The sequence below is a fragment of the Petaurus breviceps genome, unplaced genomic scaffold, assembly GCF_028583685.1.
Source record: "Petaurus breviceps papuanus isolate PSGF00001 unplaced genomic scaffold, PetGlider_PUasm1.0 140, whole genome shotgun sequence".
Classification (NCBI taxonomy): domain Eukaryota; kingdom Metazoa; phylum Chordata; class Mammalia; order Diprotodontia; family Petauridae; genus Petaurus; species Petaurus breviceps.
This window is the reverse complement of record NW_027185698.1, coordinates 33,427,433-33,454,508: the sequence shown is the minus strand read 5'-3', so window position 1 is coordinate 33,454,508 and position 27,076 is coordinate 33,427,433. Positions and strand designations below refer to the sequence as shown.

General features: G+C 37.9%; 2 protein-coding genes across 2 annotated transcripts in view; both read left to right on the top strand.

Annotated features, from left to right (window-relative positions):
- Positions 1-27,076, top strand: part of TMEM128 (transmembrane protein 128) — a 480,334-nt gene that overhangs the window by 149,148 nt on the left and 304,110 nt on the right. The window lies entirely within an intron of this gene.
- The window catches only part of STX18 (syntaxin 18), a 132,277-nt gene continuing 125,281 nt past the window's right edge, over positions 20,081-27,076 (top strand). Inside the window, exon 1 of the mRNA XM_069069938.1 lies at positions 20,081-20,415. Coding sequence (XP_068926039.1) covers positions 20,242-20,415 — 174 coding nt within the window. The 5' untranslated portion in view covers positions 20,081-20,241. The remainder of the gene's footprint in view (positions 20,416-27,076) is intronic.

Here is a 27,076-nt window from a genome sequence, read left to right as displayed (position 1 = left end):
AGAATGCCGGAACTCCTTAATTGTGGGTTTCCCTTTACCCTCTTTCCTTAATGAATTTGGCAAATATTTCATGTAAATCATATGCCTTGAATGGCATGATCACATTCTTCCTGATCCATGAGCTGGAGCAGAGATATTGTGGTGAAAACTTCCCTTCCCAATTATATGTGCGTTGTAACTGTACCCCACTTTTTGCTGTAGAGAAAAGTTATCTTATGAAAGTTATATGTAACTGTGGGCTTTAGGGATGGTAATGTTATAATGAGCCAGATGTTGGCCTAAGAGCAATGGAACAATAGTGAGGCAGACAGCTCGGCACCGGAGGTAGCTCCAGGACAGGAAATGCAAACCAATCATGGGAATTGGGGAGAGGGGGGAAGGTGGCTGGAGGTGAGGATATAGGACACAGTAGGGAGGAGGGATTGGCAAAAAGAGATAAAATAGAGAAAATGAGTGGAGAGAAAGATACTGATTTGGAAGGAAGCAAAAGCAAAATACATCAATGGAATTTGACCTAGGCAGGTAGAGTCAAGTAGTAGTTTAAATGAACCTAGACCAAGGCTGCAGGGAGGAATAACCATCCAGCTTATCTATTAGATGGCTGATGCCATCTAGCCACATTGTTTCCTATCCTCCACAGAGAGGAAGAGACAGGTAGAAAGAAACAGATAGAATGACTGGTAGATCCATGGTGGGAGGGGAAAAAGGAAAGGGTCTATAACACCAAAAGATCTCAACCAACCCCTGTATGCATATTTATTTAGCTTACTCATGATTGTTGTATTTGAAATGTACCTGACTTATGTTGGTACATTTGAAAAAAGGTTTTGGTTCCGTTTGTCTTCCTGAGTATAATGAAACAGCATTGCTCCCAACCCTGATAACTCTTCAAATTAGTTTGAAATTTTAGATGCGATCAAGTCAAATTAATAAGCATTTATTAAATGCCTACTATGTGCCAGGCACTGTTATGAGCTGTGGTTACAAAAAGTGAGGGGGAAGAGAGTCGTCCTCTTAAGAGGCTCAAAGTCTAACAGTGGAGACAAGATGTGAACAACAATGTACATATGAAATAGATATACACACATATATATGATAATTTGGACATAATCCCAGAGAAAAGGCAATAATATAAAAGATATATGTCTAGTACAACCACTTGAACTCCTTTGCTTCTTAGGGATAAGCCAAGACAGGTGAGAAATTGGGTGGCAGGACTGATTGACACATATATCCTTGCATCCTTTTTGTGTACCAAAAGGTTTATATAGTTTGTATATTATCGATAGACCCTGTAAATAGATTTGTTACTATGCAGCTGTATTTCTATCTTTTTGAGATCTAACCCTGGGCTAATTTAATGGCTAGCAATGGAGAATTTAATCCAGATGTTATACCTATCCATCAGTCAACTAACAACCATTTATTAAGGGTTCACTACATTCCTGGTACTGTGCTAGGTAGTCTCTGGGAATACAAAAGTGAAAGTGAAGTCTTTCTCTGCTCCTGCCAACATCTTTCAAATTGCTCCATGGTTCTTCCTGCCTACATATCTAGGCTTCTGTCCCCGTATCCTTTTATACTGTTTTGCTTCATTATCTCATAAGCCCCAATGGGTTCAGTGATCTTCTTTATGTAGATAATTCTCAAATATATTTATCCAGTCCTAACTTTCTTCGATAACTAACTAAACAGTCTTGTATCCCTAACTACCTTTTGGATATGCAGACATCTTAAACTCAACCCATCTTTCCCCTCAAATCCTCCTCTTTTACTAATTTCTCAATTATTATTGAGGTCACTGCCATCCTCCCTGTCATCCAGGGTCACAACCTATGTATCATCCTTGACACCTCATTCTCTCTTATATTTCTTCTCCTATTCATTGCCAAATCCTGTCAAATCTACCTTTGCAACACCTCTCATATTTACCCCCTTCTCTCTTGACAGTGCTCCCACCCTGGTAACTCATCATCTCATGCTAAGACTATTGCTGTAGTTCTCTGGTTGGTCTCCCTGCTTCAAATCTCTCCACATTCTAGGACCTCTTCTACTGTGTTTTCAAATTGATCTTCCTAAAGCACCAATCTGATCATTGTCACCCTTATTCAAAAAAACTCTGATGGCTCCCTATTACCTCCAAGATCAAATATAAAATCTTCTGTTTGACTTTTAAAGCCATTCCCAGCCTGGTCCTTTCTTACCTTTACAATCACTCCTCCATGTACTCTGTGATCCAGTGAAAATGACTTTCCTATCGTTTCTCACACAAGACACTCTCTCCTGACTCTATGCATTTTTACTTCCTCTCCACCATGCCTGGAAATCTCTCCCTTCTCATCTCTACTTCCCAGAGTTCCTGGCTTCTTTAAGGTCCCAACTAAAATCCCGCCTTCTATAAGAAGCCTGTCCTGATCCCACAGAATGCTAGCTCCTTCCCTCTCTAATCATCTTCAGTTTAACTTGTTTAAATCTTGTTCATCCATAGTTGTTTCCATGTTGTCTCCTCCATTAGTCTCTGATTTTCTTGAGAGCAGAACTTTATTTTTGCCTTTCTTTGTATCCCTAGCACTTGGAACAGCGTCTGGAATATGGTAGGTACTTAATAAATGCTTGTTGATGTGACTTAAGTTGAGAGCTCTAGAAGTAAGAATGGAAAATGAAATGATGGAACGAGAAAAAATCATTGGAAAGAGAAAAAAACAGCTTTATATATAAGTTGGAAAACTTTGTTCAAGTAACAGACTCTCTAAAGATAAAATTTGGCTAAACAGAAATTGGTGGCTCCATGAAGTGAAAATTATTGGGGAAAATTTTTTTTAATTGAAAAAAAACCCAGAAAAATCAAAGGCATCTCTCATAAAAAATAACTGAGTTGAAAAACAAGTGAAGAGATAATCTAAGACTCATGTTACTTGAAAACCATGACCAAACCAAAAAGCCTAGAACCAATTTCAATAAATCATGTTTGGAAGTGTCAAAAATCAATAAGAACTAGAGGATAATGTGAAAACAGAAGGAATCCACCAGTAACCTTCTAAAAGAAACTCTAAAATGGAAACTCATAGAAACACAATGGTTAAAATTCAGACCTTGAAAGTCAAATATGACAAGTAGCCAAAAAGAAAGGGTTCAAGAAGTCACAGTCAGGATCACAAAAGACATGAGAACTATGAATAGGAGAAATTCTGGAATATATTCTTTCAGAAAGAAAAAGAAAAAGACTTGTAACCAAGAATAACTTACTCTGCAAAATTGTGTATAATCCAATAAGGGGAAAATGGATGACATGAAGTAGAAAACTTACAAACATTTCTGATGAAAATATCAGAACTGAATAGAAACTTTGAAATGCAAACATGAATCATGAGACACATAAAATGCTAAGCATATCTGAGCAATTCAAAGGGAAAACACAAGCAGGAAGTATTTACATTCTAATATGGGAGAAAGAAAAGATGTGTTCCCTCAGAATTCTAATTTCTTCAAGAATCATCAAGGGAATAAATAAGACAAATTGCCTGGCAGTAGTTTTCTATGTTTTGATATTCTTAAGAGAATTACTATACAGAAAAATTTCTAAAGTTTCAAAGTCACATAATTTCTAGAAAATGGAAACTTAGGCCTAAAGACTAAGGACTTACTTACTTTAGCAGATAGTCTCTGAGAAACCACACTTTTACCTTTTCCATACAATCCCTCCTCTCTTTTATCCTACTGTAGTTTCTCACTAAAACAATTTAACATTCTCTCACACTCTTTTTCTTCAAACATCTTGAGCATGGCCTCACATTGGTTTTCTAAGTCTCTGGTTGGTCCTACTTCATCTTGAGTAATTGTGGGTACAGGTACCCATCTTTTATTCCATACCACCATCAACCTGACCCCCTCCAGAGGTTTTGTGTCTAATCTTATCATTTTAGCAATATGGGGAAACAATACTGAGCTTAGTTACAAAATACAAGGAAGCAATAAAAATATATATTGTTGCACTGACAACATACAAGGGGGGCAGTCCCTTTCATGAGTGCAGATACAGGGATTCAAAAGAAAACAATAACAAACAATTGTCCCTTACAAAGTCCAAAAGTCTCTTTTCACATTGTTGTCTGAAAGGGGTTACACCATCTGATGGAAGTCCTCTGGTTGTTTTCAATCCATCCATCCTCATCATTGCATTACAGGCTCTTTCTCTTCTGCCTTCTTTCATTCACTTTCCTACAAAAAGAACCTTAAAACCAATTTAAATTGCCCATCCTGAACCCTTATCATTCTTACAAAATTAAAATTGGAGTCTTGGTCAATTGTCATGGTCATACATTAAAACCAGTGTCTTATATTTTTGCATTAATCCATTATTAATTCCTCCACCAGAAGGATGAGATTTCACCAAGGGATTTACATTTTGCTAACAATTACAACAATTAAAATTTTGCTAAGTACAAAAACTATCCTCCTTTTAATATTAGCTAACTATGAGAAAGCTGAGACAAGTATGATACTAACTAAATAACAGAATAATATTCCCACAAATCCTTGACCTACTTGTCCTCACATTATTGCAAAGAACTGAAGGACCCTGACTTATACAGGAATACCTATGCTAAATCTGAAGTCTAATAGCTTTATCTTATAGTAACTTAAGATGTTCTAGAATCAAGTATTTAATAGATTTGTTGTTGTGTTTTCAAAACTTTCGATTATTGAAACTTGCCGCCAAGAATGGGGACAAAACTGTAATCAGGGGGCCATATTTCCCCAACTTCAGAATGTCAATTCCAGGAAAAATGTATACCAAGCTGCAATCTGCATTGAGCCAAGCTCAGAGTCTGCCAGGTGTCACTAGGAGGGTCGAGTCAGGAGAATCCTATCTCAGCGCTCATGCGGAACAGTCATTCTCCTGACCTTCCATACGCATACTTCACAGGCCTTCCATACTTTTACCTCATAGGGTCTGGCCTCATGGATCAGTGGCTCAGATAACTTTGATAGCCTTTCTTAATATCCATACCTGTAGTTAGACTCAGAGGAATAGTCAATTAACAGTCCCATCAAATCTTAAATAATAAGCTCTAACAATCAGTCTAAGATATGATTATAATCTCACATTAGTTAAGGAACATCTCTAAAGTGAGCCTCAAATAACCTGTATTCATTTCTATATTTATTCTTGTTCATAAAAATCAAATCTCCCATCAGGATTATAAATTATTGCTCTAATAGATTTGCATCTACTTCCCAAGCTTCACTAACTTCCTGGAACTATGCTTAATCTGATCTCACACTAAAATTTCTTTTCTCTCAACTAAAAATCTCTGATTTAATCCCAGCAATTAATTCAGTCAGTTGCATTAATACCTAATTACACTTTGAAATACACTGGGACCCCATTACATATACACAGATATAACTTTTCTACAGTAACTTTATAATCCCAATCTCAGTCCATGGGATAATGATTCAGTATTGCATTTGTATCCTTATTTCCTTTTCTTCTCAAATATGATTGAGCTATTAATTATAAAATCCAAGTTACAAATCTTTCTGCCTTCCATATTTCCAATCAAACCTTCAATTATCTTCTCAATCCTTTGATCTCTACTACTAACTGTTCTGTACTGGAATCCTAGAGTAAATAAACAAAGAAGTTAATATCTACCTCACAAGCCAATTAATTATGTATCTAATTATTCTCAAAAATATTCTGGAAGAATGTCCTTAAAACAACAAGATTTCGTAATTTTCCTTATGGCTAACTTTCCATTGGATTGCCATAAAGATGAAAAATAGGGACCTGATGGGACAAAGCATCCACATGCACTATAGTCCCAAAATCTTTTTACCTTAACATCAATTTACTCTCATTAAGTTGCAATATACCACAAAGATTTACCAGGACTCACATATATAAGGGATTCCCTTTAACATCTTTCCCTTCACAATTTTTGAACTCGTCCTGGTAAAGCCAATTGTTAGAGATCCTTTTTACTCTTTTGTACATAGACTTGCTACTTCTCAGCAAGTCAAATTTATTGTTTAGGAGCTTCATAACTAAAACAAGCTTACTTTCCCAGGCTAAATGACCTTGCCTAACAGAGATAATTTCTGGGGACTTTGGCAGTTTTACAACATCATACAGTAGCAGAAGGACTGTTCTGAATGAGCAGAACTAGTCAAAATAAAGTTTTCATCCAGTCTCTTCCTTTCCACATACAGTAATCAATTAACAATTTTAGATTTTAGCATTAAAACAAATTCCCACAGTTTCATCAAATCATTCTGATTATAAACAATTCACTACAAATAATATCCAATACTAATTGGTAGACTTTTCTACCTGCTGTCCCCCTCTCCCTGCTTCCTTTTCCAGGACTAATAAGATTGCTTCCCCATCCTGGATTATAATATTTTCCTTGTCTCTCTCATTTTGTTCTCAGTCTTTCCCATAAAACTTCTGAAACTACTTCACTATTCTGGAACCCATAAACACCACTCTAAATCTCAGGGTCTGTTTCTCTTAGCCTTCCTGTCAGGATACTCACACTGCTTTCTTAATACCCTTTTGTTTACTTCCTAGCATATAAGACACTTCACAGATTTGTTGATTGACCATTTCCCTCCCATCAAGCAATACCCAATGGCCTTGCTCAATTTCAGTCTTCCCAAACTTAATTAAATTTTTCCTTTCAGCTTCTATGAACACAAGTATTGCTTTTGTCTTAACATCTTCATAGATTCTATGGACAGGGCAGCCTCCTTAACTTTCTTGTCTGCTAATCTGTTCCCCATCATCTCATACCAAAGATCTTATAAAACATTTCTTCATAAGAATATTTTCCTTTTTCAAAAAGAGTTTATCCTGATATCATTAACTACTATAAAATTCCTAAATTCTCTGGTCATAAAATCTTTCCCAAATAATTAACAAAATTTATACAAGGAGGTTTAACAGGTCTTTTCTTCACATAATTACCTTTCACAAGCATACTTTTGTAAACATTTGATTTATGCAATAACTCCAAATAGCTTGGTTAACAATCTTACAAATTTAAACAATCTTAACTGAAACTTTCTTTTAATACAACTGTTTACCAGTAACAATATCATAAATAAGTATCATATATCTAAGTTTAGACTTTGAAACCAAAATCAAGTAATTACCAATCTGGTGATCTTAATTTAGTCATTTCCAAATTGCTTTGCACAGAAAATCATTCATCCCATTACCATTGGCATAAAATTCACACTTAAGGAAAATTCCACATAAGATTAACAAACATGAAACAATTAATTTTTAGCTTACACAATTTATACTCAAATAGCACTGTTGTTTTGTATCAGGCATTGTACCAAGCACCTTTACAATTTTATCAGTCCCATAAAAATCCCTAGGATGTGGATTCCACCACCATCCCCTTACTGAACAGTAACATACAGTGAATCACTTTCTTAATGCCAAATAACAATATGTACCTTTTGATCATGTAACTATATATTTCTAAGTTCTTGGTCCTCAGAAAGGAAATATATATATATCCACAAATTTATTTCTTTCCTTACTATTACAATTACCCCTTCATATTCATATCTTCCAAAAAGTTTATTATTACTACTATTACCTGTTTGTATCCCAAATATAACAGCTTTACATTATCAGATTCTGTAACATAAAAATCCAATTCAAATGAAATAAACTTTATAAAATAGGGTTAACAGAATTGATGAAGTAACATAGCTGGTTTTACACAACTTTTTTTTCATCTTTTAGTTTCAACAAAATTCATATTGAAAACTGCTTTAACACCATTTCTGGCTCACAATGGTCATTCAATTTTTATAGTATAAGAAGATTTTACAATTTAAAGATACCATAATAACACAATGACATTAATTGCATTTCCAAATCATCACATACAAAAATTATTGATAGAAAATTAGGCTTACCAAGTGCAGAGGCTTTTCTCCTCTCCCCACAGTTGCAGAATCTGGTTGTGGACCCAGGTGTTTGAAAAGGAAGAGGGTCATCTGCATTCCTAGAGGTGGGGGCTTTAGGGTACCCAGGGGCCCAGGGCTGTTGCCAGTAGGGCCCCTTCGATATAGCTTTCAAGTGGGGGAGGGTAACTCAGATTCCCTACTATTCTTCAGTACTCTTAGATGTTCTAACTTTTACTCCTATAAATTTCACTTATGTGTCCACTCCTTAGAACTTCTTTGAAAATGAGAGCTTTGAATTTGCCAGTCTAGTGAGTGGGACCCTGGTGTCCCCTTCTATACTGGAGAGCTCAAAGCTTCACCCCTGAGGTGTCTCTTTTACAGATCTATGTATTTTCCTAATTTACCTCAGTGCCAAATACCATATATCTTTAGCATTGAATCAGGAGTGACACTCTTCAAAAATGACCAGAATGTATTCAATTGCCTTTCAGTTGCATTCTGATACACAAAGCTTTCCTCTTATAGGGGAAGCAGGAAATAGTTAAATGTTCATCTGCCTGCCTCTTTGATCTGAGGGGAGAAGATTACCTCCCTTTCTTATAGCCTTCTCCTCACTCCACTTGACCAGAGTGGAATGAAGAGGAAGAGATTTTCAAACTTTGAAAAATCTTAAAACTTCTGTTCATACCTTCCAAAAGCAAATAACTTATACCTATCTCAACTTCCTATCCATGCTTAAACTTTCTTGCTTTTCCTACTGTCTACTCATCCTTCTGTTGGACTTTGATTAAAGCCCCTTTAAAACCACACATACCTTATTTCTTTCTAATTCTGACCTGACACTTCTCCTACACTCTTTGACTTGCATTTACCATCATGTAACCTAAACAAAACAATATTTGCCTCTCTTTCTCTGTCACTCCAGCCTGCATTCAGCAGCGGGAGAACGGAAGAGGGAAAGAGATAACAGCATTCCAAAGAAATGTTCAGCAGTCCAGCTGCAGTTTAAACCTTACAGGGTGTTAGATTACTCACTCACACTCATTCACATAGCAACACAAAAACAGAACAGATAAAGAAACTGACAGGAAAGTTCCAAAAGCTCACAGATGATTGTCAGAAATCCTTGGCACAAATCACATATTTGCTTGGCCTCCAAATAGATGCTAATGGAAGCCAGGTAAGACTTGCTTTAAGATAACCTAGGCGCAGATCTGCAAGTGTATGGCGAAACTGGCCCATCCTTTCTTTCTGCCCTTGAACACACAGAGACTGTTAATTGCACAGACAGACACTTTACACAGAAACATAAAGAACGAATATACAAGCCAGTTTCTCTTGATCACTTTTTTTTTCTTATCCTTCCCTTTATAATTTGGCAATTCATTCCAATTTTGTAATCTATTTCCTAAGGGACTATCAGCTGGAACTTCCTGATATCGCTCCAAATTTCCTTGGGGTTTGGACTGCGCTTTCCCCATTCTCACGAGAGAGGCCCTTCCTCTCCCTCCAGCAGGAGGTCGCCTGCCTGCCTGCAGTCACCCGACAGCTTCTCAATGAGTCCTTCCCTTGGAGCCTGCAGTCCTTCTCTCTACACAAATTTGCAAGGCTCTTCCTCTTAGGTCTCCCTTGACCCAGCTAATGGGCTCCTAGACTCTTGAGGTTGACTTGGTACTCTCTTAGCTGAAGGCCACACTAGTGTAGTTCTCCGACTGCTGAGCTCAATCAACTCACCATCCACGGAGCTTCAGATCCATCACTTTCACTTTTCCTCTTTTCCCTTTCACTGAGGTTCTCCACTTCGGACGCTTTGCTTGGTGAGGAGGAGAAACACCACCCTGTTTTGGAGGCCACAGGAACAAAGTGTCCTGCGGGCACCTGCCTCCAAATAGGGGTGGTGGCAGTTTCCCACCGAGTCACGTGATCCTGGACGAGCCCCCAAACTGTATGGGGTACAGAGATACCCCAAATTGACTACTCGGAGACCTCAAAGTGAAGATAGGAAGTTTTATTAGAATCTCGCGAGAAGTGGGCAGTCCAGTCACTGGAATAATGCCCAGGAGAGGAGGCCACCGTACAGAAGCTAAAGCTGGGTTAAATAAGCAAGGGTTACATGCCCTTCCCAAACATTAACATAATTATTACTAATAATTATTAATATTTTTAATTATTTTTATAATTTTGTAATATGTAATTATTAATAATACACATAATTACTAATAATAATTATTACTAATGAGACTCTAATTTTGTTAGATAATATACATAATACATTAGGTCCATTATACAAGTGCGGTACAACCTCAGAATACTGAATCCCCTTTCAATATAACCTAGATACACCCTTATCTGGGCCTGAGTGCCCCAAGGCCACTGTCTGTTTCCTGATTGGTCAAATCCACCTGCTGCTGCCAGCTCTTTCCATTCTACATTATTTCATTTTAGTATTATCTAGGAGTTTTCTGGGAACTAGGGACTTAACTTCTTCCCAAGGTTACTGCCTCAACTCTTCCCAAGGCTACCGACTGGCATTTTTTATCAGTAATCTTGTTAAGCAATACTAGCAGTTCTATAGAAACTTAACTCTTTTATAGTAAGCTGGGTGAGAAGGGCTGACTAGAATAGAGCAACTATACAGAAAGATTTCTAAAGTTTCAAAGTCACATAATTTCTAGAAAATGGAAACTTAGGCCTAAGGCTTAAGAACTTACTTTAGCAGATAGTCTCTGAGAAACCACACTTTTACCTTTCCCATACACTATGACTAGTTTACATTTAAGCCAATAATATAAGAATGTTTTAATATTAGGAAAATCATAGAAATGATAGTCCATATTAATAATAAAAACAATCAAAATCACATAACTATATCAATGCATAAAAGCTTTTGACAAAAAATGAAAGCTATTTTTTGTTTTTAAAAAACAGGAGTAAATGGACCTTTCCTTAATTTAATAACTAGTATCTATCTAAAACTAAAATCCAGCATTATATATAACTGAGATAAACTAGAAATCTTTCCTATAGAATAAGAGGTAAAACAAGTATGTTTATGTTCTAGTTTTAGTGATAAGAAATTGAGCAATTTTTTTTTAAGGTTTTTTTTGTTTTTGCTTTTTGGAGGACAATTGGGGTTAAGTGGCTTGTACAAGGTCACATGGCTAGCTTTTGTGTTAAGTGTCTGAGGCCATATTTGAACTCAGGTCTTCCTGACTCCAGGGCCAGTGCTCTATTCACTGCACCACTTAGCCACCTGAGAAATTGAGTGAATAAGCATGGGCAAAGAGGAAATTCAATTGTTGCTTTTTGTAGGTGATGTGGTGGTGTACTTAGAGAAACCTAGTTAGTCAACTAAAAAAATCGAAAGAAACAATAAGTATAATAAAGTAGCAGGATATAAATTAAACCACACAAATCACCATGCCTTATGTATATATTACCAACAAACCCTGACTTGAAGAGATAGAGAGATTAAATTCAAAATAATGAAAAAAAAACCAAATACTTAGAAGTCCACCTACCAAGGCACAGACAAGAACTATATGAAAACAACTACAAAACAAACTTTACAGAAATAAAGATCTACATAAGTGGAAATATTAATTGCATGTAATTACCAGTATGATAAAAAAGACAACACTATCTAAATCTGTTTTTCAGCACCATACAAATCAAACCACCAAAGGATTACTTTACAGAGAGAGGAAAAAATAATAATGAAATTCATCTTGAAAATTTCAGGAATCTCAAGAATCTCATAGGATATAATGAAAAAAAGTGGCAAGGAATGGGACTTACCAGTATAAGATTTCAAACTATACTAGGAAGCAGTAATCCTCAAAACTACTTGGTACTGTTTTATTAAAAGATAGTAAAGTTTATCCGTAGAACAGATCAGATAAACATATAGAAAGATATGAACATAGGACCTGTTTAATAAATCCACACTCCAACTACTAGGTTTTATGAGAAGTTATGGGAAAACTTGAAAACAGCCTTGCAGATATTAGGCTTAGACCAAGCACCAAATAGATACATAAATGACATAAAAGGTAACGTTATAGACAAAATAGGGAAGTAAGAAAGGACCAAAATTGAGAGTGAAGGAAGATTTTCACACCTTATCGTTAGTCTTCAGGTTCCAGGAGCAGCTCCCCTAAAAATTTCTGCACAGTTATAGGAGAATAAGAAGTAGAGAGGTCATGGAGAAGATGATAATGTCACAAAAAGTGGAGAATAGCACAATATGAAAATATTCATGACTGTAGCTCAAAGTAGAATTAATAAAGTAGATGTTATAATACAATGTGTGATTTGACATAATCTGTCCCTTACTTTGTCACTCTATCACTAGATTGCAGAAGGCTCATATAGCATGAAGAGACAGCATTTTTCTTCCTTGCCAGCAAAAAAAAAATTTATAGGATCATAATGTAGGAAGAAGTTAAAGAAATATGGAAAAACTTACATAAAGTGATACAGAACAAAGAAAACAGAATTAAAAGCATAGTATACAGTTTTGCTGTGGCTATATAAAATAGCAATGAAATTTTTAAAGTACAGAGATGGAAAAAAGAGATAAGGAGACCCTAAGTAATAAGTTATCATAATTTTGTTAAATGTATTTTTTTTTATCAAACTGCAAATAATTTTAATTTTATTTTTTTCTTGGTTGAGTATGTTTAAACTGTTACTAATTTATAATGGAAAGGAATTCAATAGAAACATATTTGAGTGATTACTAAGTGCTACATATATAAGTATTAACTGCTACTCTCAAGAAGCTTATATTCTAATGGGGAATACAACACATATACAGGAGTGGCTTTTTGATAGTGTCAACTTGATTACTGTTTTCAGAGCTAGACTAAGAAAATTATAAAGAATTTAAGCCATTGAAATATAACACTTTCTATATACACTGAACTTTTTATTTTTATATTTAAAAATGATTACAGAATTGGTCAGTATTAATTTTTCACAGCAAGACATGAATTCGTATAGGCAATGTATTTATCCCTTCAAGGGCAAATTGTACTACCAAGCCAAGATCTCAAAATACCTAAATAAATACCTAGAAATAGTTATCTCACCTGGAAAAATCAGTCCTCTGAGTATTCTGAAAAGAATGGTGACAGAATTATTAATTTTAGAATTCTACTGTGCTTATTTGTCTTATTCCTAAGAAGCACAAAAAAATGGTGAAAACACATTATCAGTAAAGGTTCAAAAATATCTACTAAAATACATTAATTATGAGTGAATTGCAAATCTTATTAAATATGTTTGTGGCTGACACATTCCTAAAGAGAAATTCTTAATAAATTTTAGAGAGGTTTTGGCATTCATGGAATTCAAAACTACAATTCTTCAGAGGTGTCCACTTAGCTAATTTTATGTTTTCTATTTATTCCAATTATAAACTCAAAATGTAATTTTAGCCAGGCAATTATTTGTCCATCTTAAAACAATCTATTAAAATCTCAAAACCTCAGACCTGGAAGGAATTTGAAAGTCCACTTAGACTAGCCCCCTGCCTTTAGGCAGTGTGCCTGCTTAAACTACTACAGTGCCTCCAATGGGTGCCCCCGCGGAAACCATTCCAGATGAATGAGAAAGTCTCCTGTTTTTAAACACCTCCACATAAAATGATTCCATAATCACCCTTGGTAACAAACTCTAGTATCTAACCACACCCACATTCAGGAAATTCTTCTTAACGTTTAACCTAAATCCCTCATGCTTCAGTGTAAGCTCATTTCCTCTTGTTCTGTCCAAAAAAGCAATGGAGAACAGCTGGTCTTCATTGTTTGGATAGGGACCCTTCATATACTTGAAGACCATTATTACATTCATCCCTTAAATCTTCTCTCCTCCAGAGTAAATATTTCCAGTTCCTAGAGACATCTTCTAAGAAATAAAACCAAACCACTGTGGCCGATTAATATATAAATGTTTCCTTTATTTTCAAATATTGATCCAAAGTTAAAAAAAAAAGAGAAGAAAAAATTTATTGCAAAGTTGGACTCTTTTTTATACTTAATGTACATTCATTCATTGTCTAATGTGGCAGCAGGAAAAAATTCATATCTTTACAACTTAAGAAGAAAAAAACGCTTTTAGACTTTAAGATCTATATTTCATCATTGTGCCAATGAAGAAATGATGTAGTCTTAAGATCTAGTACCTACTACATTCACTTCTAAATGGAAAGTTACTGCAATGACCAAAAGGGAACAATAATAAGATCTCATTTTTCTCTTTTCCAAATAGCTATTGACTATCCCTAATTTATTTTATTCTCCTTTTCCTAAGGGATTTCCAAAGGGCTTGCTTTAAAGTCTTTCCTTTTTTTGGTCTTTATCTTTATTATTGTGCAGTATTTTTTTTTTAAATCATATGTGAGAAGATGAGCTGGATATACAGTAAGATGGAGGAATACCCAATGAACAGCTCATAGGCTCTATTAGTTTCCTCTGAGGAGGAGGTAGAGATGGAGGAAGAGGAGGAGAAGGAGGAGCAGGAGAGGAGGAGGAGGAGAAAGAGAAGGAGGAGGAGGAGAGGAGAAGAAGAAGGTAGACCCCTGTGCTGAACTTAAGGAAAGACACAGACAGGAACCACCCAGAGTGGGCAGGCACAGAGAGACTGGGATCTGCATCATTGGAAGGAATATCCAAATTGATGAGAACACACATTCACTGAAAGATTGAATATCTTGTGTCTGGTCGGTTAAGTTGCGCAGATCTGCTGCGTAGTTATTACTCTGGGTTGAGTTGGACATTACAGCTGTTAAGTTAGATCCTTCCAATAAAACTTATGAACTTAGGCATTTGGGCTCTGCCTATGTTCACCAGTCTCTGAAGGGATGAAAAGCTAATGGAAACTGTGGGGATGGGGATGGATGTCCTCTTGGTGGCAAGATTACAAAATACTTCCCCCAGGCCATGGCTGGTTCCTGAAGACATCTCATATGACTCCATACCTCTCCAATAAATTGTATTGTGGCAATAAATTGTTTTGTCTCTCCCATTTTACTATAAAATCCTAGAGTTCTTGTCTCTTTTCCATCTTTATCTCTACAATGCTTAGCACAGGGCCTTATTGATGGTAGGTAGTTGATCAATGTTTGTTGAATGTAATTTGTTGAATTGTAATATTATATGTGAGTGGTTTTTTTTTTTTACTTTAAAGCTCTGTCTAGAAAATTAAAGGTGAATTCTTTAAATATCTTTCCCCACAAAGATACCATAAAGTAAAACCTAATACAAAGCTGGTTATGATTTCTCTCACTACTACTCTGACTTAAAGATACTTCTAGATGGTTAAATAACTGCTGGAATCATTATCTCTCTCCTGCCATTCCCTTCCTAAACTGGATAACATGAATCCTCAGATCAGTTTTATGATCAGAATGACTCAATTTTACTATAAAAGAGCACTAAAGAAGGAGTCAAGAGACTTGGGTTCCAAGTCTTCTTACTAACATTTTGTGAAATTGTGCAATTCGCTTAACTTTCTTGGCCCTTGGTTTCCTCATCTGTAAAATAAGGAGGTTGGACTAGATGTTCCCGAATGCCCTTTCTAACTCTGTGATTCTATGACTATTTACCTTGATTGAATTAATTCAGATAATTACAAATTCTCCACTTTGTGCTTGGGGAGACACAGTCATAACAAACTAAGCAAAACCAAATGCCCTTCAATATCCTGTTGTGAACTATAAAATGTCCTCTAAAAATCACATTTTCCCCTTGAAACAGGATGTAGGAAAAGTATTTTCCTATTAAATCCTTTAAAAGTTCAAGCTAAAGTATTTTCTTCAGTGTCCTGACGTCCAACTCAATATAAAGGATTCAGACATCTTAATTATAAAAGACACTGTCAAAACCAAAGAAGGTGGAAACTTGCATTGAAAACCAAAGCATTATGCCAAAAACCAATGCAGAAGTTTTCTGGGAGAATTTCCACTCTGTATCAAGTAGTTGGTTTCTGCCATTTTGATGGACTCAACTAGTACATGACTTTTTATAAGGTGACTTGTGAAACTCCTAAGGCAGATTATTAGGAAGAAGTTGCACAAAAATTCCAAGGGGAATGAAGGATGAGGGGAAAAGTGAAATTTCACTTTTTAAGTTATTCCTTCCAGTACCATAAATGGATGCCTGTCAGATGGATTAACAGTTATTCCCAGAGTTGTTGCTTATCCTGTTAATTTTGGTTAAAACTATTATTTACATGGTTTTATTTATTAGTGAAATGGGCTATCATGCTTAACTTAAAAGGAAGATCTAGAAATTGGCAAGGTAACAGAGATGATCATGGAAAATACCAGCTGTGCCAAACTAGGGTATTTCTCATGGACCTGGATATGCACTTTTTGGATATGTGGGAAGAAACATGCGCTATAGCTCAGTGTTGAAAACATGGGTGACAGAAGTTCATGGTTATTCTTTGTGGGTCATTGTGACTGCAGGTTGTGACAAAAAGAATTGACAGCTAAGCAAGGAAGGTTTGCTCACTTTGCAGCTTCTAAGGAATGAGAAGACAATGCCTCCAACTCTTGTGAAGCAAGGAAGACCCAAGTTCATATCTGACCTTGGAGAGATAGTAGCTGTATGACCCTGGGCAAGTCATTTAACTGCTGTTTTCCTCAGTTTACTAATCTGTAAAATAGGGATAATAATAGCACCTACTTTCCAGGGTTATTGTGAGGATCAAATGAGGTAATAATTGTAAAGCATTTAGCACAGTGTCTGGTACCTAGTAAGTGCTATCTAAATATTATTATTATTAATAGCTAATTACCATTTAATAGCTAGCATTTTATATAATGTCCTAAGATCAGCCTCAAAATCATGCTTCCTGACCTCTGCAAATGTGGGACATCCTGGTTATGTGGAGATGAGAAGACTTATTCAGAGGTCTGGGGAAAACACTGAAGGCAGTTCTAATTTAGCACCCTTCTCCATGATCTTTGGGACTGGGCAGCTGTGCTATAGCCTTCAAGAAATCACTCACAGAAATATGAGTTTTGTGTATTATACTCTGCTTTCACTTTAAAGTGGCAATTGTCAGATAACCATTCTTTTTTTTTAAAGCATATTTACTGCTAAATGTTGGTGAATGGAAATGAAATATTGATTACTTCTCCAACACCTGAAATTAGTTCCTCAAGAAGATCTCCCAGGCATTTGTCTCTGCTTTCTTACCTGCTGTGAAGAAGTCCCTACCTGCCAATATTCAGCTAAGACAAGGGAACTAAGGGAAATATAGACTTCCTACAGAGCCAGGTAAAAGGAATACTGGATGATGAACAGACTGATCTTTGGGGAATGAAGGGAAGAATTAAGATAAAGAAAACTCAGTAAAGACTGGTACTTTCACAAAATCCTCACCATCTCTAATTATGAATGATGTTCTCCCTTGAAATCCACATTGCTCTTTGCAAATCTCCAATGCACTTATCAGTTAGTGTATGGAATTATAATTATATGTGTTTGTGCCTTATCTCTCTATTTGGATTATAAACTTCACAAAGGCAACAATATATCTATTCTATGTGAAGAAAGGAAACAAGCATTTATTGAGTGTACCAGGCACTGTGCTAAGAGCTTTACAATCTCACACGCTCTTCATACCAACCCTGTGAGCTGGATATTGTTATTTCCCCATTTTACAGAGGAGGAAACTGAGGTAGACATTGAATTACTTGCCCAGGGTCATATAACTACTTAGCTACAGCACTTACTTATATATTTTCCTCTTCTGTCTCCCTTTCCAATTTGAATGCTTTGGGAGAATTTGCATACTTTTGGATAGCCTAATGATAATGGGGATAATAAGAGATGGAGAGAGAAGTCTTGAGGAAAGCAGGGTGAGAAGATAGAGGCTGATGGATGCAGGGACTATTTTTGTCCTCATCTCCTATTAGGGAGTTGGCATGGAACATTTGGAAGACTCTCGAGATACTTACTCTGGTTTGAGAAACAGGTTGGACCAGGTAAGAGGAGAGGCAGATGGTGCAGTGGATAGAGTCCCTGGCCTAGAGTCAGGAAGACTCTTCTTGAGTTCCAATCTGGTCTTAGACACTTCCTAGCTGGGTCACCCTAGGCAAGTCACTTCACCTTCTTTGACTCAGTTTCCTTATCTGTAAAATGAGCTGGAGAGAAGGAAATGGCAAACCACTCCAGTAACTCTTAGAAGAAAACCCCAAATGGGGTCACGCCTGAATAACATCAGAGGCATAAATAGTATTGTTGCTATTGTTTTTCATATTCTTCTATTTCTAAACAGTTGTTTTAAGTTTTTGACATGAATATTTATTCCTCTATTTTGCTTTAGAAAGTCACGAAACACATCATCCCTTGATGTTTCAGTGATACCTCAATCTTGGGCCAAATCCCAAACTAGAAAAAAGTCACTAATTTTCTGAATTCCTAACCAAAGTGAACCCAAGTTCCTAAAAACAAAATAAAATAAACTTTGGACAGTGCAGATATTTGGTTAAGTTATTGTTGAGTGAGTATCTAATTAACATACCAAGTCTTGCTTTATTTTTTAACATTTTTTTTTTCAGAATAACACTAATTGAATTGGTTAAAATTCAACAATGCATCTACTAATATTCCAAATGCTGTAGAACAAAACCTCCCCAGAAAACCAAATTCAGTGACTCATTATACGGTAAAAGTGACTCTACAGCCTCAAAGGCTATTTCCAGGAGACTACAAGCTTCTGCAGCTTTTATGAAGCAGCCAAGGCAGCTGTGTGGGGCAGAGGAGGGACTGCTGGACCTGGAGTCAGGAAGCCTTGAGATAAAATTCTGTCTCAGTCACTTAGATACAATATGCTGGGCAAGACATTTAACCTCTCTGCTCCTCATCTGGCAAACGGAGATAACAACAGCACCTACCTTACAAGGTTGTTGTGGGTTCTTTGCAAACCTTAATAAATGCTTTGCAAACCTATATAAATTATGTTTATTATCAATTAATTGTTTCCTGGAGGGCCAAACTACCCAAATATGGAAAGACTTCTTACCAGTACCCTGGCTATTAGCAGATGAATTCTTATATCATTGAAATGGCATGGAAAAAAAAATTAAATGGCCCTCAGCCTTTCTGGTTTTACGAGGGGGGATGGGATGGGAGTGGAGAAAAAGGCAGAAACAGGAGCAGAGGATGCTGAGTCATATTTAGGATTATGATTATTGTTACACATTCCATCCATGTCACTATTTCCCAGACCCTCAAGGAGTAACCTTATTAGAAAAAAAAAAAGCTTAAGACTAGGAGTTAAGGCTATTTCAATTTACCCTTTTAGAATGTAAGATTCTTGAAGGCAGTAGTTACATGTTTCTGTTTTTGTCTTTGTATTGTCTGCCCCTGTGCAGAGTGGCCCACCCATGGACGTGAATGAATAATCTCCTGTATGACTTCAGGTAGGTTCCGTAACCTCTGGATTTAGGTTTCTTCCCCTGTAGAATATAGAGGTCTAGTCTAGTTGACCTTGGCATACAATCTGGATCTCAGTTTCCTCATCTGTAAAAAAGGGGGAAGGTTGGGCTAGATCACGGCTTCTGAATCTGGGTTCAAATCTGTTTCCTCCTCTGTTTAAAAAAAAAAAAAAAGGTGGGTGTTGGGCTAGATCAGGAGTCCTTAACCTGGTGTTCAAAAGCCCCTTGGATTTCAGAGGGATGAATACATGAACGTGGATGGGGGTGGAGGGGGGGCGGGAAGTAGCATTTTCGTTTTCACTAAACTCTCACTGAAATTTGGCCCTTCCTCTAATTATTTTACAACGAGATAGGGTCAGCCTAAGCGATTATTAAGCGCCTGCCCTGTCCTCAGGGAGCTCCCAATCTAACAGCTCCTTAGGCTTCCCCAACGCGCCCAAGGCGGCTTAAGCACCACTTCGGCATCCGCCTGTCCCTCCGGGACTACTAAGCAGCCACGTTCCCTCTCTGGGCCTCAGTTTGCCAATCTCTAACCAATCTTGACCAGTCTTTCCAGGCCCCTCCCTTCCGCACGCCTCTAGACGCGGGATGCCCAGCCCAGCTGATGAAGGGAACGCGGATACCTGGGAGGGGTGTGACGTGCGCGCTCCCGAGGGGCGGGTGGGGGGAAGGGAGAGCGTTCCCCGGGAGCGCGCAGGCAGCCTCGCTACTTCCGGCGGCTAGGACGGGCGCGGAACCTCGGTTGCCTGACACCGGTTGCCGGGGGAGGATCGGATCGGTGGGACGGAGCCCCCTCTGTCTCCGTAGTGGGCGGGGCCTGGCGGACACGGTGGCGGCGAAGACGGGGCGCCATGGCGGTTGATATCACGCTACTGTTCCGGGCCAGTGTGAAGACTGTGAAGACCCGGAACAAGGCCCTGGGGGTAGCGGTCGGAGGCGGTGGCGGCTCGGATGGCGCCCGGGATGAGCTGTTTCGCAGGAGCCCCCGCCCCAAAGGGGACTTTTCCAGCCGGGCCCGGGAAGTGGTGAGTGAGTTGCCAGGGCAACGGAGGAGGGGGAGGGGGGCCCGGCTGTGTAAGTCTCGCTGAGTAGTGGGTCTTGTGGGCTTCTCCCTGTTGTCCTCCTGCTGTCAAAGTCAGTGAGACCTCTTGGGACTCAGTTTACCCCATCTGTGGAATGACGCGGGTGCACTCCGTGATCACCTAGGCTCCTCCCAAGGCAGACATTCGTGAAGGCTGGCGCTTAGCTTATTCCGTGATTGTTGATTGATTGATCGGTCCAGGAACGTTTTACTCCTCGGGGGACCTGGGGCAAGACATTTAACCTTTCTAAGCCTCAGTGTCTCATCTGTACAAGGATGACACCGTACTAGCATTGCTTGCCTTCAAGGGCTGTTGTGGGGAAGGTCCTTTATAAACCTTAAAGTGCCGTAGAAATATTAATTGATAATAACAGTAACTACTTATCTTTATTAAGATTTGTAAAGCGTTTTTACATATATTTCGTTTTATCCTCACGATAAACCTTGGGAGGTAGGTGCCATATGTTATCCCCATTTTACAGATGGGGAAACTGAGGCACAGAGAGGGCCGCCCCCCCCCCCAATGGACTTCTGATTCCAGGCCCAGCGCCCTATCCACTACACCACCTAGATACCTCACCAAGATGATCTCAAATTTCCTTCCAATACTGGCATCATATCAATCTGAGTCCAAGATGGTGGTAGATGAGTAGGGGAAAGGGGCTTTTGTCCCCACACCAGAGACAGGATGGGTATCTTCAAATATTAGAATGATTGTCATGTGAAAGAGGGATTACACTTGATCTGCTTGGCCCTAGAGGTCATAATTTAGAGGGATGAGTACAGGTTGCTGAGAGGGGCAGGCTTTGCCTCTATGTAAGGAAATAGTTCTTCAAAATATTGTCTCTGACATGCACTATGCTTGTGGTCTTGGGCAGGTAACTGCTTACTTGGGCTTCAGTTTCTTTAATGAGAAGGCTTGGCTAGATGGCTTTGAGGACCCTCCTATAAGTAGTGGGATTTATAATGCTATGATCCTAATGAAAGGTGAAATGGACTTCATCTTTACTGGAGGTCTTAAAGCAGAGGCTTAGATACTTACATTTTGGGGATATTGGAAGGAGGATCCTCTCTGGAATAGGTTGAACTAGATATGTGTCCTCTGATTTTTTTTTATTGTGCATCCTTACTGGAATTTTTTTAAACAAATATCTCCAATATGTGTATATTTACTTACTTATAAATGCCTGTTAGTCACCTAGCTTCTATGAAATGCCTACTAGGCTGAGCTCTAGGGATATAAAAAGCCCCTGCTCTCAATTAACTCACGCTCTAATAGGGGTGAAAACATGCAAACTATGTACAGACAAGATCTATCCAGAATGAATTATGGGTAGTTTCAGAGGGAAGACACTAAGATTAAGGAGGACTGGTAAAGGCTTTTGAAAAAGGTGGGACTAGCTGAGACTTGAAGGAAGTCAGAGAAGCTAAGAGGCACAGATGAATTTCCAGGTATAAGGGACAGCCAGTGAAAATACTTGGAGTTGAGAGATGGAGTGTCGCATGAAAGAAACACCACAGAGCCCAGTTTCACTGCATCATAGAGTACGTGGAGTTATTTTTATATTTAATCCTAGGGAAGACAGGGAACCATTAGAATTTATTGATTGGGGAGTGGGGCAACAGGCTGTTTGCAATAGTCCAGGCGATAGGGGCCTACACCAGGGTGTGGCAATGTCGGAGAAGTGAATATATGTGAGAGATGTTACAAAGGTAAAAACTAAAGACTTTTGCCCGGATTGGAAAACTTGCACAGACAAAGTGAATACATGTAGGATATGAAGGGAAATGAAATACACTCTCTCTCTGTACATGTGTCTGTATTTATGTGTATATATCTTGGATACCAAACACTTATCAGAGAAATCTGATACAAAGCTTTTTTCTCTTTTGATCACTTCCCTTTGTGTCCTAGGTGTATTAATTTTTCTGTGTAAAAGCTTTCTAATCTGTTGTGTCTGGCATTCAAAGTCCTTCATAACCGAGTCCTACCTTTCTAATCTTACTCCCCAACATGTACTCTTTACCCAGTGACCCTGGCCTCCTAGCTGTTCCATGAACAAGACACTTCATCTCTCAGCTACCGGCACTTTCTCTGGTGGTCCCTTATACTTGGAAGACTCTCCCTTCCTCTGCTTGAACTACTGACCTCCCTGGCTTCCTTTAAGTACTAAGTAAAATCCCACTTTCTAGAGGAAGTCTTTTCTAAATCCTTTTAATTCTATACCTTCCCTCTGTTAATTATTTCCTGTTTGTCATATACATAGCTTGCTATATATTTGTTTTCATGTTGTCTCCCCCATTAGATTTTAAGTTCCTTGAGGACAGGGACTGTCTTTTGCCTCTTTTTGTATACTTGTGCTAGCATAGTGCCTGGCACATAGTAGATACTTAATAAGTGTTTGTTGATTGATTGAAATGCAAATTGTTGAAAAACAAGCCTGTAGTTATACCTCACAGATTTTAAAAGATAATCAAAGAATGGCAGTACTCAGTGTTGGAGGGATTGTGGAATAACAGGCACACTAATACATTGTTGATGAAGTGTGATGGTACAGCCGTTTTGGAAAATAGTTTGTAATTATGGAAATAAAGGGACTAAGATGTCTATACTCTTTGGAACAGAGACTCAGTTACTGAACTTATACCCCAAAGAACCTATCAATAAGAAAAAAATCCCCACATACACCAAAATATTTATAACAGCACTTTTTGTGATAGCAAAGAATTGGAAACAGAGTAGATGCCCATTAGTTGGGCCGTGGCTAAACAAATTGTGGCATACAGAAATAAAGGAATGTTACTGTGCTATTACAAATTATGTCTATGATGTATACAGAGAAGCATGGAAAAATCTATAGGAACTGAGGCAGAGTGAAGTAAGCAGAACCAAGAAAACAATATACATAGTAATTACCACAATGTAAATGGAAAGAATGACACACCAAAAAATCAACAGTAAATGTAACAGAATTTTAAAGATGACATCTCCCACCCACCCTTTGTGGAGAGTCCACAGGTGTTAGACATTGCACATGGTTTTGGACTTTTTCAATGTAATGACCAGTTACACTGATATTTTTTCCTCTTTGAAAATATATTTGTTGTATGGGATTGGCTCTCTAGGAGGGGGAGAGGGAAAAATACTGGGGATAGCTATGATGATGTAAGAAATAGAAGACATCAGTACAAACTTATTTTTGAAAAGATATTTGTGGAATATCCAGTTTTAGATGTCCAATAGGCAGTTGGATGCAAGCTCAGCATAGAGGTTAGGACTGAATAAATAGATGGGAGAATCATCAGCATAGAGATAATAATTGAATCTATGGGAAATGATGAGATCACCAAGTAAAATAGTGTTATCTATAGAGAGAAGTTACAGTTGTCTGAGTGAGAAGTGATGAAGGGCTGAACTAGGGTGGTAGTCATGAGAGTGGAAAGGAAACAGATGCCAGAGATGCTAGAGATAGATCTGATAATCTCTGGCAACTGATTGGATAAGTGAAGTGATGGAGAGTGAGAAGGTGACATCGAGGTTGTAAACCTGGGTGACTTCATACTAATAAGGAAGTTTGGTAGAGGAACAAGTTTTAAGAGGAAAAATAATGCAATGGCATCTGCATCTGTCTGTGCTTGGTAATCAGTCCCATGCAACTCATTCTGCTTTACCGAAGACTGAAAGGAGAGGCAGAATTCCTACTGCATTCCTCCCTAGGTGGGCAAAGGTATGCCTGCTATAAGGTGGTATGGGAGGAGTAGAGTGGTTATATTGAGGAGATAGATTTTTCCAATGGCACCTGCACAGCTTCTGCTAGTATACTCAGTTACCAGATTCTAACTGTCCTGAGACCAAGACCTGGTTCAGAAGGGGATGTAGGTTGCACAGATGTTGGAGGGGTAAAGTGGGGAGAATTGCCTTATTATGAGGGCAGAGACTGTCTTTTACCTTTGCTTGTATCCCAGGCACTTAATATGGTGCTGGAAAAATAGTAGCACTTAATATTTATTTACTGACTTTTTTTTTTTTAATATTTCTACAGTGTATCTCACATATATCCCTTTTTCAATAATCAAACCCTGGTTCTGGCCCTCATCAATTCTCCTCTAGACCAGTAATAACAATCTCTAGTAGAAACAGATCCCTGCATGTAGCATATTTACTTAGAAAACCACCAATTAACATTATTTGTGTTGTATTTGTATTTATTTTGTTAAAAGGACAAACAGCAACATTTTAATCTGGTTTGGGCTGTACCTAGCAGGGCTGAATTTGACACCTTTGCCCTAGACTATTGCAATAGTCTACTATTTGATTTTTCCCAAGTCAATCCATTTTGTATGGAACTGTGAAAGTGATTTTCCTAAAGCACAGTTGATCATATTACTCTGCTTCTTAATAAACTTTTTGTTCCCTTTTGGATCAAATATAAATTCAGATATTTTAGTCTCTTTACAACCTGACCCCTCTTACCTTTCCAGTCTCCCAATGTCATACTCTACAATCCAGGCCTACTTGCTGTTCTACGAACATACCACTTTTTCCTATCTCTGTGCTTTTCAGGAGCGGGGAACCTGCAGCCTCAAAGCCCTATGTGACCCTCTAGGTCTACAAGGGGGGGGGGGGGGGGGGGGACTTTGACTGAATCCAAATTTCACAGAACAAATCCCCTTAATAAAAGAATTTGTTCTGTATAACTTGGACTCAGTCAAAAGGCCAAACCCAAGAACCTAGTAGGCCACATGTGGCCTCAAGGCCTCAGGTTCCCCACCCCTAGGTGTAGATTATAAACTCTTTGAAGACAGAAATTTGTTTTGCTTTATTTTCCTTTACTTTTCACTATCTTCATTTGTGCATATTTGGGATTGACTATTCACTTCCTCAGTTTCTAATTTTTTAAAATGCATATTTAGTTCGTTAATCTCCCTTTCTATTTTCTTAATGTATGTTTGTTAGGGATATAATTTTTCTTCTGAAGCCTGTTTTTGCTATATCCCAGAAATTTTGGTATTTTGTTTTATTATTATTGTCTTAATTATAATTATTGTTTCTATGATTTGTTCTTTGAACCATCCAGTTATGATTTATTTGTTGTTTCCATTCGTGTCTATAGCTTTTGTTTGTTCTTCCTGAACTGATTACTGTATTTATTGCATTATTTTCTATAAAAGATATGTTTACTATTTCTGCCTTTTTAAGTTTCTGTAATACTGATTATTCTTTAGCATTCCTATTCAGAAGATACCGTAAGTCTTTTGGCTGTAATTTATACAACAGCCTTGGCAGTGTACTTTCCAGGGATGTACACATTGATAATGAGGTTGCCGCACACATTGCCAGAGGTAGTTCAGTATTTGGGAGGCTCCAAAGGAAAGTATGGGAGAGAAGAGGTATTAGACTGATTGCCAAACTGAAGATCTACAGAGCTGTTGTGCTGATCTCATTGTTGTATGACTGTGAAACCTGGACTTTATGTTAGGACCATGCCAACTGAATTGCTGCCATTTGAATTGTCTTAGGAAGATTCTAAAGATCACCTGGCAGGATCACCAAGATCCTTACTCGAACTAAATTACCAAGCATTCAGAATCTGCTTCAGAGAGGACAACTCCGATGGGCTGGCCATGTTGTTCAAATGCAAAACGTACGCTTGCCAAAAAGACTATTTCATGGAGAACTCACACAGGGCAAGTGTTCACATTGTGGTTAGAGGAATTGATACAAGGACTCTTTCAAGGTCTCTCTCAAAAACTTTGGAATTGATTGTGTAACATGGGAGACACTAAACAGGACTGCTAAGCATGGCATGCCCACATCAGAAAATGTGCTGTGCTCTTTGAGCAAAGAGGAATTGAAGTAGTTCAAAGGAAACACAGGATGTGCACATTTACTCGAACAAATGTTCTCATGGACTATTTGTGCCCAACCTCTGGTAGAGTATTCCGAGCTCATACTGGTCTGATCAGCCATAGTCAGACATGTTGAAATTTGACTTTAGCATAGTGATATCATTTTGCTTCTCTTCCAGAATGAAAGACAATAACCAACCAACTATGCAGCAATTTCTTCACTTAGATATTTTCCCTTTTGGTTGTCTTTCTGTTAGATTTGTCCATTGCTGAGAGAGGGATATTAAAGTTTCTTGTCATTACTGTTTTACTATCTATATCTTTTTGCAATTCAGCTAATTTTTTTCTTTATTTAGATTATAGGGCATTTGGAGTATATAAGTTTAATATTGTTATTGGTTTGTTATCTATTCTCTTCTATAGTATAGTGTAATTTCCTTGTCTATCTCTGTTTATGATATTGTGATAGTAATGGCAATTAAAGATTCCCCTGTATTGGCTTGGTTTTCAAATTGATTGTGTTAAAACCCAGAGTTTGTTAATCCCACCTGTGGGATGGGCTTGTTGATGTGAAAAGAAAGTCCTGAACTGGGAGGAGCTGGTGATGTAGATTTGGAGAGACACTAGAGAGAGGCGGAAGATCTTTTTTGGAAGCAGCACCTCGTGGAGAGAGAGAGACTAAGAGAATTGCTGGTGGCCGCTTTGAATTGCCCTGGACTTTTGAGACCTGCCCCCTGAGCTGCCAAGGACTGAGG